The sequence below is a fragment of the Bombus terrestris genome, chromosome 3 (genome assembly GCF_910591885.1).
Source record: "Bombus terrestris chromosome 3, iyBomTerr1.2, whole genome shotgun sequence".
In the NCBI taxonomy this organism is placed as follows: domain Eukaryota; kingdom Metazoa; phylum Arthropoda; class Insecta; order Hymenoptera; family Apidae; genus Bombus; species Bombus terrestris.
The window spans coordinates 604,341-616,879 of NC_063271.1; the positions used below are offsets into that span (position 1 = coordinate 604,341).

Here is a 12,539-nt window from a genome sequence, read left to right on the forward strand (position 1 = left end):
TTAATTAACCTTCCAGCGGTTGATTGCGTGTAACGCGAAATTCATCGGCAGCGTAGCAGTCGTCGCGCCAAACGCGGCTGCTGCCTTAACGAATACAAATGCGGAATTATAATTATAATTCGGTGCCCTCCCCTTAAGTCCATTCAACGGACCCAGACTTACGAATTGCTTTCCCCTTTGTGTTTCCGAAGGCGCGCAAGATACACGCACGAAACTGTAAATACGACGGTCGTTAGTTTTTATTAATGGGACGATTAACACCATCATCGAGCGATGTATCGTCGCGTAAGATGAAGAGTAACAGGGTAACAGCATTTTCGTTTGCTCGCATATTATTATGACCGCATATTATATAACTGTTGATGCTTTGATTAGAAGATCCTTGGTTTTTGTATATTTTATGTTTCCTTGTTAAATTAAAATAAAGATTGAGCCTCAGTTGCTAAAATGATTCAAAATAAAAAATAATGTAATTTGTTATTTCATGTCTTTTACTCTTGTGAAAAGTAGCGTTTCATCGTTTTCTTCTTTGATATACAGTAACAACCATAATGCTTTATCTACTCGTTGGACTTTGATTTCTTTCTCACGGTTTTAAATATAGATAAGTATTTCGGTAAGAGTTAAATTATTAAGACATTTTAAATAATTACAAAGACTAACAATAAGACTAGAACCATTATATAATACTTTCATTCATACTATTTGCATGATGTATTCTCATCAAATAAGCGATTTTTAACTTTTAGACGTTAGTATATATGTAAAGATAGAATAGTAGAATTTATTGTACAGAGATTAAAGATTGATATGATTAATTAAGCGTGTTTTTGTAACGATATTAACGAAAACATATTCATTAAAAGATTAAAAATTGATATATTAGGTAACTGTTTATAAATTACACGTTTACGCTTTACGCTTTACGCTCTGCGCTTTACGCTCTGCGCTTTACGCTCTGCGCTCTGCGCTTTACGCTCTGCGCTTTACGCTCTGCGCTGTACGGTTTACGCGTGACACCTAGAGCAAACAGTTATACGTAATGTCGTTACCAGGGCAACGCCAAGTATCCAGTCGATAAACTGGATTACTTGGCAAGTTTCTGTGTGAAATCATGTCTGACCCGTTAGCGCCCACTATAGAAGACAGACTAAACGATTTGAATAAAAAAATCACCGAGATCAAGAAAAAGATCCAACTATCAGGTAAATTTACGTAGATAAACGATATTGTGGAAAATAGTAACGTTACAATCTGTTTACTTAATCTGGTCTAATATTCATATATTTGCTACGACGTTTGTAACGTCGTTCGTATAACGTCGTTTGAGAAAAGAAAACAATTCGCTGGCGTTTATTTCCCAAGCAAGTTGCCGATTGCATACAGAGATACATAAGAACACGTTTAACCGGAAAGACTACAAGTTCAAAAAAAAAAAAAAGAAAAAAGAAAAACGTTCGTGTCACATAAGTGGCTTCTTCAAGAAGAAAAAAGAACATTTCTACTGGCATATCGATATATACTAGCTATCAAAATGCTAATTACAAGGTGAATATTCCAGCGAGCGTTTCTATTAAACGTAAACTGGCAAATATCGGTTCAATTCGCGAACTCGCCAACTCGAGCATTTGTATAAAATATTATTTCCCATCTTACGGCATCTGTCCAATGACTTTTTCGTTGAAACATTTTTTATTTTACCGTCGTATTTTGTTTTCATATATTAAAGTTAAACTTGACGATCAAAATTTGACTTCTTGATCATCCTTGATTGTTACGAGAAGCTGTTGATATCGTAGTAATAGTTGATATAGAGTCGATATAGTTGGTTATAGTACATGTTCGACCGCTTCGCAGAGAGAAGCGTTCACAGTATAACGCGCCAACGAGAGTCGTAAATTCTCGTTACGATATATGATAATCGACACCACGAATCAGTCGATCCCCTATTTCGGTTAAGATAATAGAGTTATTTGAATGATTATAACACTGAGTTAACAGATTAAATGTACTATTCATTTCCGACAACTTTGAAGAATGTGAGTGGTGCGTGTAGAAGTGTTTTCAGCCAAAAGTAAGGAGCAAGTTGAGATGTATTCTGTTCGAAAGGATGATAGCAAGTAAAGTTATGTTCTGTGACGACGATATTTACCTTTAGAGTGCTGAATAGTCGCGGCCTATGCGGTCCGTACGGACGGCGCGCGGCTAGCGCTGACGATCGCTGTGGACGGAATACTCTTTCGTTAGACTGAACTCTGTCGATTGACTATTCAAAGCGCAAATCGTAATAAGTTATAGTAATTCTTTTGCACGAGATTAAATGATTCGAGAGCGTTATTTTTTAGTATTAATTATTTATTATAAACATTGAAATTTACAATTATATAGAATTTGGGTAATAAACTAGAAAACTAAATTTAGTAAATATAACACAAGTTAATAATTCAGTCGCATTTTCTACATTCTCTTATTTTTCACACAAACAGCACATTTTCTTCTTGATAATTTGATGCGATTGTCCGCGAAACAGATAGACAACTGTTATAACGAGGCATTATTGACATTTGTTTACTGCCGTTACTAAGGAATGCATTTATATGTCGGGTTAACGGTAGGATTGGAGTTGTGGCCGTTTAATGAATCTTCACTGGTATTAGCTATTGTTGTGGTACGATGCAGAGTTTATCGATACAAGTATGGATACGATAGATTTGACAATTAACTGCGGCGGTTAGGCACTCGCGACGCTAATGACAATGGTCTTAGGTTCGATAACGAATCCGCGGTCAACGGGACTCTTTACTCTTTACTCTTCGACAACGTCTAGGTTATACTCACGGTTAGCAGGTGGAGAAAGCACTCTGTCAGAATGATACCTCGATCGTTGATGAGATCGTACTAGAGACTCTCTCTCCGTCACGGTGACGCTGTCCAGGAAAGTTATATCCGGTCTAGGGGCACCAGGTCTTTATATTCGCGGAGAAAAGTCTTCGTTCGGAGGGTGAGGGAAATTGACGTTACTGTTAATTGGTCAATCTCCATGGTGGTGGTTAGAGAAGGATGCTAGCCGTCCTTGAGGGGAAGTTGCTAGCGGGAAGCGTCGTTCGCGAAAAGACTGTTTGCCTATTTTCGTTAACTAGAACTTGAGGTTTATAACGGGTCATTAGGCTAGCTGAACATATATTGCGGATATGCCTCGACATCCGGCGATCAACTTAACCAAAGAATAGGGTCTGTTTATGACGGGCCAGGGGTCAGAAACCGTTGGAATGTTTACTGTCGAGTGCCGCTACAACTATTTCTTTTTATGGAGGGCTATAGAATTTCTCCATAACTTTGTTAGATAAAAACTTTGTTACTATTTGTTGATAACTTTGTTCATCCCTTGATTGCGGCTACGTTCGGCGACTGGTTGTCACCTTGAGCCCAAGCTCACATAAATCTCAAACAATTACAATCGGACTGAATGACAGCGATTGCTTAAGGGCCTTGACAAAAGTAAGTAACTTTGAGTAAGGTAATTTTAAAATAAATTTCATGTCAGTTCCTTAGGATTATTGAGCGAGGGATGGATTTTGGTATATGGTAGGGTCACAGGACGTAACAGTATAAATAGATGAAGTAAATCGTTCAATGGTACAGTAGTTAAGGTTGTATCATTGAAGAAACGATACCATTATTATCCTACGATCCTACGCTCTTAGCAGTCATTTAACACTAGGTTTACGGGACCCGTCAATTTGACGGATTTCGAACTTTGAAATGAAATATCTCAAAAACCGTAGCACCACTTTTAACCATTTTGCATCGTAAACTAATCACTTCGTCTAAAGAATTTATACACAAAATTATTTTTTCCTAGGCTTTCTAATTTTTGAAATCTGTATGTAGTATACCTGTCTCTACGGGACCCGTCAAATTGACTTATTCAAATGATGTATTCAAATTAAGTCTTAAAGGAACGATATTAGGCATCGCGTTAAAAAAAATTATTAATAAATAAAAAGTCTTTTTTTTAAATTGTTACTAAAAAAATAACAATAACATTAACGGTACAGGGTAATCATATCTATTGAGCACATTTTTTGCAAATATACTGAATGTTATTTATGCATTTTCCGCATACGATCTTTTTGCAATATATACGATAATTATTACTTCTATTTTTTCTGCAATAACCCATTTGGCAACTTCTTCGCACTTCTGACGTTGAAGGTGACAAGAAATAAAGCGTCCGATCTTTGGCAAATGTTCTCCTTGTTTTCTCCAGTTATTTTCTCGGCTAAACAAAAAATGAATTCCTTTCTCGATATTTTCGATCTGGTACACTTTTTATATAGTATCCGCGCGTTTATCGCTACCAAATCCAAAATATTGAAAAAGACTTGAAGGGGCCATCGGAAACTCCCTGCTTTCACGCTATATTTGCGTGCCATTTTGTCAACACCATACTTTGTTTTATTGTAAAAAGCAATGGTTTCTGGAACACGTTTATAATTATCTTCTATTCGTACACCTGTATGTTTGGTGCTTAGAAGGAGGACTTTTACTTTTATACACAGTAAGTGTGCAGTTTTCTGATTTATATAAATTTGAGGAAAACAATGTCATCTTGTCGTCTTTTCTCTTGAGTATCGAGTTTCATCTTTCCCCATATAAGGGAAACCATTCAAAATATATTTTGTTTGGACGTCAACTGCTAACCAAAGCTTAATGCCAAATTTATGTTCATCTATTGAGATATTTTCATATGGCTTGTAACAGGCGTGGCTATTACTTATAAATCTGTTCCATATTTCGGATATCAGCGCAAATTTATGTGTTTGTAATCTTTCGGAGGCTTTCAATGATCTCGCTTCATATGCGCCCCGGGTATATAGAATTCCTAGAAAACTACGCAACTCAGCAACTGTGATTGTCCAGTCTTTTTTCAAAACACGATGCGCCTCGATTTCAGAGCAATCGTTTCCGTGTTCCATTGCGTGTCCTCGTAGAGATAGGTATATACGAAACGCCCGTAAACCTAATGTTAAAAGAACGACGATATATAACTTGATATTTTGCTTAAACAAGTTTGGTGTGTTGTTCTTTGAGTTATAAACTTTTACCTTGGATAAACATTTTACGGCTAGATATTCATGAGAAATATGTAATATCTCGTCGAACAAAGTTGATTTGTCATTTCGAGGCGACACGATATTCCATAGCTGTAGATATAGGTAGGTAAAGCCGATATAAAAAATCGTTAGTAAGTGTTAATAACCAAGTATATGCGTTATGTTGGCAGAGGGACAAAGAAAAGCGACTTTCGAAGAATACGAAGCAAAGAGGCACGAGTACGCGGAGAAAATCGCAACTCTCAAGCGAAGCGTTAAAGAACTCTACGTAGAGTATGCAGACATACGGAACGTAATTATGGAATGCAACGATTAAAAAAACATTGATTATGTAAATCATTCGGCGTGAAAACGTTATATACATTTGTATGTGTGTGTTTGGCGTTATTTCAGAACGAGGGGAAATCAGAGGGCAAAGTTCAGGTAAGTCGCAAATCTTTGGATTGTGAGAAAAAACGCAATTTAGATGAGACAATTACTAAAATACAAGAGGACAATATACGGTTAAGAAAGAAGCACGATCTAATTAAGTACGAACGTAAGAAGGTGAGCAACGCGATATCGATCTTTTAAAGATTAGGCTGGCGCGAAAATGTATTTTATATCCATAGAAGCGTAAATATTCCTTAGCGACAGCAGAGACTGCAGTCGTTGCTGGATGAATATAGTAAATTAACGAGCAATAAGATGCAGAAGATATTTAAGGAGAAGATAGAGAATCCGTTGCGGAACGTGAGTTAGAACAATATAGATAAACATCGTTAGAGCATCCGTTAGAGTTACGTTTATATCGTGACAGAAAATTGTTAAACTGGAAGTACGTTTGGAGCATATCAGGATGATGCAAATCAAAGCGAACATAGCACGAATGAAATATCGGTCGATGTGCTCCGATCTAAAACAGAAATCCGTGCTTTATGCATCTTCTTTGAAAAGTCTGGAAGATGAAATAAAGGAGCAAGAGAACGAAATGAAACGTCTGGAGGCAAGGCATCTTTTTGTATCGTATCGAGATAATTCCTTTCTTTTGTAAGACATAAGACGGACTTAATTATTCATCTATTAAATAATCTATGCACAGAAAGCGAAAGAAGAAGCTATTACGTTAAAGGATAATATGCAGGAAACATTGATAAAAGAAGAAATCGAGGTTACAAATTGTAGCAAAGAGCGTCATGCTGTCCTTGAAGAATACAGGTATGATCGATGAAAGTTGAGATAAATCCGTGTAAAATCTGTTGAACAACGATGAAAAATATTATAGAGCAGAGTGCGAATAGGCCGCTTATTCGTGCACTAAAATATCGATGTGAAAATAAGTTCTCGAGTTATCTTATTCGGTCATTTAATCGGCGGTAAATTAACACAGTATTGGTAAGATGCGGCCTCTGCTTCGCTAGATGCAAACTAAAATTAAACGAAAATGTATTACGACCAGGCAACGCGTGTTAGAGCGAAAAACGGAACTCGAGCGTTTGGAAAAGATGATATTCCATTCGCGTCCGCGAGATGATTTTGACACACGTGGAGAAAGCCACGTACAGCATGCGGAGGACATTACCAAGGACGAGGTGACACGACTCGAAGAGACGTTCGCCAAGCTTCGCAGTGCCACCGGAGTGTCCAGATCCGAAGACGTTCTGAACCGGTTTCTAGGTCAGCGAGCGACTAAGGATAATCTGCAGAAAATGCGGCTGGCCACGGAGCAAGAGAAAATGGATTTAGAAAAGCAGAGACTGCAGCTTATCGACGAAATGGAAATGAGAAAGTTCTCTGAAACGAAGGACGCGGAACAGTGAGTTTCCACCTGTTTCTATATATTCGTCAAGTATATCGTATTGTACAGACACCGTGTATGTCAGAAATGCGGAAGAAACGGAGAAACTGAACCGTCGCATCGACCAACAGCGATCGCGCCGATTAAAAGCTGACGCGAGAAGGCAGAAGGTGGAAGATCTATTGCGAGCAATTACCATGACATTGAGGAACGTGTGCAACAAATTTCGAGTGAGTAATATTTCATTAATTAATGGAACACTATCGTATTTTCGAGCTTTCGCGGGGAGATACCCCCGTTACGATTCTAGGAATCCACACCGCGAATAGATCGATCCCCTGGATTTATAACGCTGCGATTAACAGCGTTATAAACTATGTATTTCCAACAACTTTATTACAAGTTAGGTTTTTTTTTTTTTTTTTTTTTTTTTTTTTTTTTTTTTTTTTTTTAATTTCTTTACATTCTCAATTTGTTCACTTGGGCATTAGGACGTATGAATGAGAAGTATAGATGACGCGACTGCTCTGTACTTATGAGAACCAGAGAATTTCGTTCTTGCGTGATTACGGAGGAAAGCTTGAACGAAGAACGCGGATTCGTTGTTCACACTTTTAGTTAGGAAAAATTATGCCGAAATGGAGATAGGAGGAAAAAGCTTGCTAGCAACGTGACTCATGGGCGACATTGTTTATGGGAAAACCCAGCTTCTCCGTTTAGGTGGCTACCTGCTTTCTCCGTAATTTGTAAGATACGTTTTAAGTATCACATATAAACCGAAAATAATTGCAGGGTCGACGGTTCCTGCAAGCTACTAAGGTTCGGTTTATAGTAAGGGCTTAGGTTTAACGAGAGTCTGTCTAATGGTGCTTAAACCTTGAATTATTAATATAGAATTGAATTTCTGAAAATGTTCATTTCGGAACAGAGATGTCCGAGTCTTTCATACTGCGAATTTTATAAATTATTATGTTTCAAACCGCCGGTAATTATCCTATACTTGAAAGATTTTCAATTAAGGTATCGTATTCGTTCGTGAAACAAAGAAATATGTCGATGAATTAACAGGCCGGCAATAACAAAATGAAATCTCCCGTAAGCGGCTATGTGGTGTTAAAATGGTCGATGGAAATACCATGTAAATTCCTAATTAAATTAGTAAAAGCAGCTTGAATGGTGGTTATCGGAATGGAGCCGCTTCGAGTTTTCATAGCCATTATATTGTCTCTGAAGATTTAGCACCGCCGACATGCGAGTCGTTGACCAATCAACTTCCTTGAACGATCCCTGTCTGCAATTCTCACCTTAAGAAGCTGCTGTCCCACCGCGTTAACACCTTCGAACCTGATCGAAAGTAAACACTTCGGTAGCACGTCGAACCACGAGAAAATCAATTATTGATTCAATCGATCTCGCTAGTACGTGCTGCCCTTACTCGTTAACTCGTCCTACAATCTTCTTTCGGTTCTTTTACCAGCTATAGTACAAATATCCAGGACAAAGAAGAAACCAACCCCACCCGATATCACCACCATCCGATAATAATAATTTCTTCCAGAGTTATAATATTTCTTTATCAAACAATATTTCACAGGATAAAATCTGCTTTATCGCGGGAAAACCGATACTATTGTACTAATACTAATCGAGTACTAATATAATATAATGATATAACTATAATAATAGATATTTTCTTGCATCTTTCAGGATATAATCGATACGTTGCCTAAAGAATCAAGCGAAATTCAACAGCCTTTGCAGCTCCTAGATCTAATTAACGAAGAGCTAACTAATACCATTGAAACTTTCGGTGGACAAGACAAATATTTGCAAGTATTGCAGGAAATATCGATCGACAAGGTAAACTATACGTTTTAACTCGTTAACTGGATACATGTCGCGCAAGATAAATTTGAGCAAATATCGGAGAAATAGTTGGCAAAAGTGTAATTACTCGATAGTCGATAGTCCAAGTTCTTTCATAATCTAAACACTTACTATCGATAATGAATAATATTTCGTTCTAAGGAATTTCGTCTCGTGTTGCTTGTAAATATAATCGAACGGTAATTTATCGTTCTGGAAACGTCTAGATAGATATTTATCTATTTGTTATTTAGTTGGAAACAGTATCGATTACGACTAACTCGGTGGAGGGAAAAGCAGCACGCATAGATGGAGGGCCACTTTTCCCACGATTTCCATCCGCAATGACACCGGCGACGTTGCTTTCCGAAGACGAAGAGGATATACCAACTAGAAACACTCTCAAGAAACAGGCACAGCAACTGGTTGATATTAAAAGTCGTCGAAAAGCATTTACTTTCAGAAAATAAACCTTCTTATGTATATCAGTATGTTCGTCTAATTGTATGCTATAAAAACTTTTCCCACAATTATCCTATCTCGACATATACTCGTTCAATTTTATTTTCTACCTACCAATAATTCCTTGTTCTTCTCTATATTTCTTCATTTTGTTTTAAGATTAACTACAATTTATATAACAATACTACAAATTGAATATAAACGACATTATTGTATCGTTGTATTGTTTATTATATCGTTATACAACACTATTACGTTCCTTTAACATCCCCTGCACGCATTTTAAATTACCAACTCCATACTACTGACATCTAGTATCTGGTATACCAACTAATAGTATATAATGTATAGAAAAGAAATGCTCGAATGATTCACGGAATTTCAAACTTCCGTCATCTCTCAGTCGTTGCTGTAATCTCCGCGTTTAAGCGCCATCTATGCTTTTATTACCATTCTCCACTGATTTTTAACATACTTGTACGTATTTACAAAAGTTCGTACTTGCGCTAAATTTAAGGAAGATGGGTAAAAAACGTAAAACTCGGGATGGAAATAGCGACTCTGAATACGATCCAGCTCCTAAACATCTTCATATTGCTCACATCAAAAACCAAGAGAAACGTTTGATTATTATCTTAGAAAACGCTCAATTAGAATCGGTTAAGGTAAGGTTATGTTTTATTCCTAACTTTTAAAATATATTCTAAACCTGTTTTGTTACACTTTGTCTTCCTGAACTTGTACCGATGAATTTATTTATCGATTAGTAACAGAATTTTCAATTCATTATCAAAGTAATCGTATTCGAGGCAGATACGTATAAAAGTCATTAAGAAATTGGTTTCATCGTAAACGATGTAATAATTTTCTTACGCACTTTATAACGACCAACTCTACTTAGGTTGGAAATAGTTTCCAGTTATTGAATTGTGACGATCACGTTAATATATTAAAAAAGAATAATCGTGATCCTGGCATGTGCCGACCAGATATTACTCATCAATGTTTATTAATGTTAATGGACAGCCCGTTAAATAGAGCTGGACTTCTGCAAGTTTATGTCCATACGGAAAAGAATGTTTTGATAGAAGTAAATCCACAAACCAGGATACCAAGAACGTTTAAACGTTTTGCCGGTCTTATGGGTAAATATAAACGATGAATTTCTACGAATATCGAATAAATACAAAGAGCATAAGGAGAAACACGATAAGTCACGTTTTGTGTTTTACAGGTGAGCAGTTGTAAAATTCAATATATGGGACGAGCAATCCCATGTTACTACGATTGTCTCTGTATATGATTTTAAGGCTAATCCGTAGGTTTAGAAATATCGCTCCTTTATATAGCTATATTTCTGAGATTTTTACCAAACCTTGTCAACCTATTGATTGTTTTCAAAAGGCTTCCCATTTTTAATTGTGTCCTATTAAAATGCTCTTTTTAACGATGTATTTTGACTGCATTTCTAAAAATGATTACTTATCGGGTGTTTCTTCTATGATCTTTGTACAAGACTGTGCTTTATATTAATTTCTCTTGTATTTTGCAGTGCAATTGTTACATAAATTCAGTATTCGTGCCTCTGATGGTCCGATGAAATTATTAAAAGTAATTAAAAATCCAGTTACCGATCATCTGCCAGTTGGTTGTCGCAAAATTGCAATGTCATTTAGCGCAAATAAAGTACAAAATCCACGAGAATTAGTTCTATCTGATGAACCAATAGCCGTTACAGTAGGAGCAATGGCACATGGACAGGTAAACTTTACAAGCGTCAAATACGATATATCGTTATGTATTATTTAGTTTGACCATTTTATTCATTAATAACTGAAATTACAGGTAAAGCCAGATTATGTAGAAGATACTATATCTATAAGCAACTATCCGCTATCCGGTGCTTTAACGTGTAGCAAATTATGCTCCGCGTTTGAAGAAGTTTGGGGAATAATGTAATAACAAATTGACAGTATACGTGCGTCATACACATATACGATTTAATTCTCGTGTTTCGTTTATTTTTTTATTATTTATAAACAACTTTTGCATAATTGTGAATAAGAATACAAGAAGAAAATAAAATTACGTGTGGAAATAAATAAAAATATTGTACTTCCATATAAAACTGTGTTATATTATGTATTTCGAGTATTACATCACGTTTCTATTGAAATGTTTATTTACTAAGTATAAAGAACTATAGAGAAGTAAACATCGTATAGCGTTACGTAACACTCGATGGAAAATCCTAAACAACATGACTCATCAATATTTGTTTTCAAGCTATTGGTTTATCCCGATGACTCTAACAAAAGTACACCAATCGCTGGTCAGAATGTGATAAAGTTAATGGGAACCGGAAGGATGCCAACGAGTGCTGCGCGTGCACTAACATTGGCTCCTAAATATCTAGTTTCTTTCTTGACTTTCGTATTTCATTACGTCATCAAAGTCAAAATGGCCGTTAATCTTAAGTATTTCGAACACTTCTTTGTCTTCTCGTAATTTCCCTTTTTAAAATCACAGTATGTTGTTTTCTTAATGTTGAGATCTGTCGTTTCTGTGATTTAATGCCTCTATTCGAAGTGACACGTTTTAATCATGTAAATTACTGAAAGGTGACAGTATTCATCTAAGAGACGCCATTTTGTGATTTAGTGCCACCGCTGGTTGTGTCAATGTACATAATAGTATCTTGTTATAGATACTAATTCAAATTGTTGCAAAACCTCTTTTTATTTAGTGTTTCTTTAACTATACAATTAGTGATATGTGATATACTGTATAATTGTCCAATTGACTACCGTAGTCAATATCATGAGTTTGTAGACTATTGATGCGTTATTTACTTTATGACATAGGTAGAATTTTAGATATTTAGTAAATTATTTGTCCAGGTGTGTTATTAACTATGCTTGAAAAATTTAGTTTTTCAAAAGCTCAGTTTGTGTTTCGTTTGAAATAGTATGACAAAGAAAAGGTCATATTTCACTATCTTAGACGTGTAACGGAACTTTGTATGGTGATGTAGACGTACACGTCTACAAAACGAGATATCATTTGAATCGTTTGTAAAATTTACTACGTGCTAACTAAATTTTTAATTATTATATTGTTTCCGATATTATTTTAATTATTTAAAAGATAGTGTTATAAAAGTGAAATATAGTTATAGATTTTCCGCGTATCCCAAAATGCATTGCAATAATTGTAGAATCACGGAATTGAACCACGACTTGCGCGGTGGTTAAGACATTTTAACGTTATGTTTCATATAAGAAAATTAACCGATTACGGTAATATTAAAATTTATT

General features: G+C 36.0%; 2 protein-coding genes across 2 annotated transcripts; both read left to right on the plus strand.

Annotated features, from left to right (window-relative positions):
* The first annotated feature begins 4,876 nt into the window (after window positions 1–4,876).
* On the plus strand, window positions 4,877–9,233 carry LOC105666777 (nuclease SbcCD subunit C). The gene is made up of 6 exons (XM_048404116.1): window positions 4,877–6,102; window positions 6,199–6,314; window positions 6,556–6,912; window positions 6,980–7,124; window positions 8,602–8,754; window positions 9,015–9,233. Exons 1-6 carry the CDS (start codon window positions 5,956–5,958, stop codon window positions 9,228–9,230), a joined length of 1,134 nt encoding a protein of 377 aa, XP_048260073.1. The 5' UTR covers window positions 4,877–5,955; the 3' UTR covers window positions 9,231–9,233.
* A 434-nt stretch (window positions 9,234–9,667) lies between these two features.
* Window positions 9,668–11,350, plus strand: LOC100650006 (ribosomal RNA small subunit methyltransferase NEP1). Its single transcript, XM_012314095.3, has 4 exons — window positions 9,668–9,887; window positions 10,124–10,367; window positions 10,775–10,983; window positions 11,068–11,350. The coding sequence occupies exons 1-4, from the start codon at window positions 9,744–9,746 to the stop codon at window positions 11,179–11,181; spliced, it is 711 nt and encodes a 236-aa protein (XP_012169485.1). The 5' UTR covers window positions 9,668–9,743; the 3' UTR covers window positions 11,182–11,350.
* The last annotated feature ends 1,189 nt before the right edge of the window (window positions 11,351–12,539 follow it).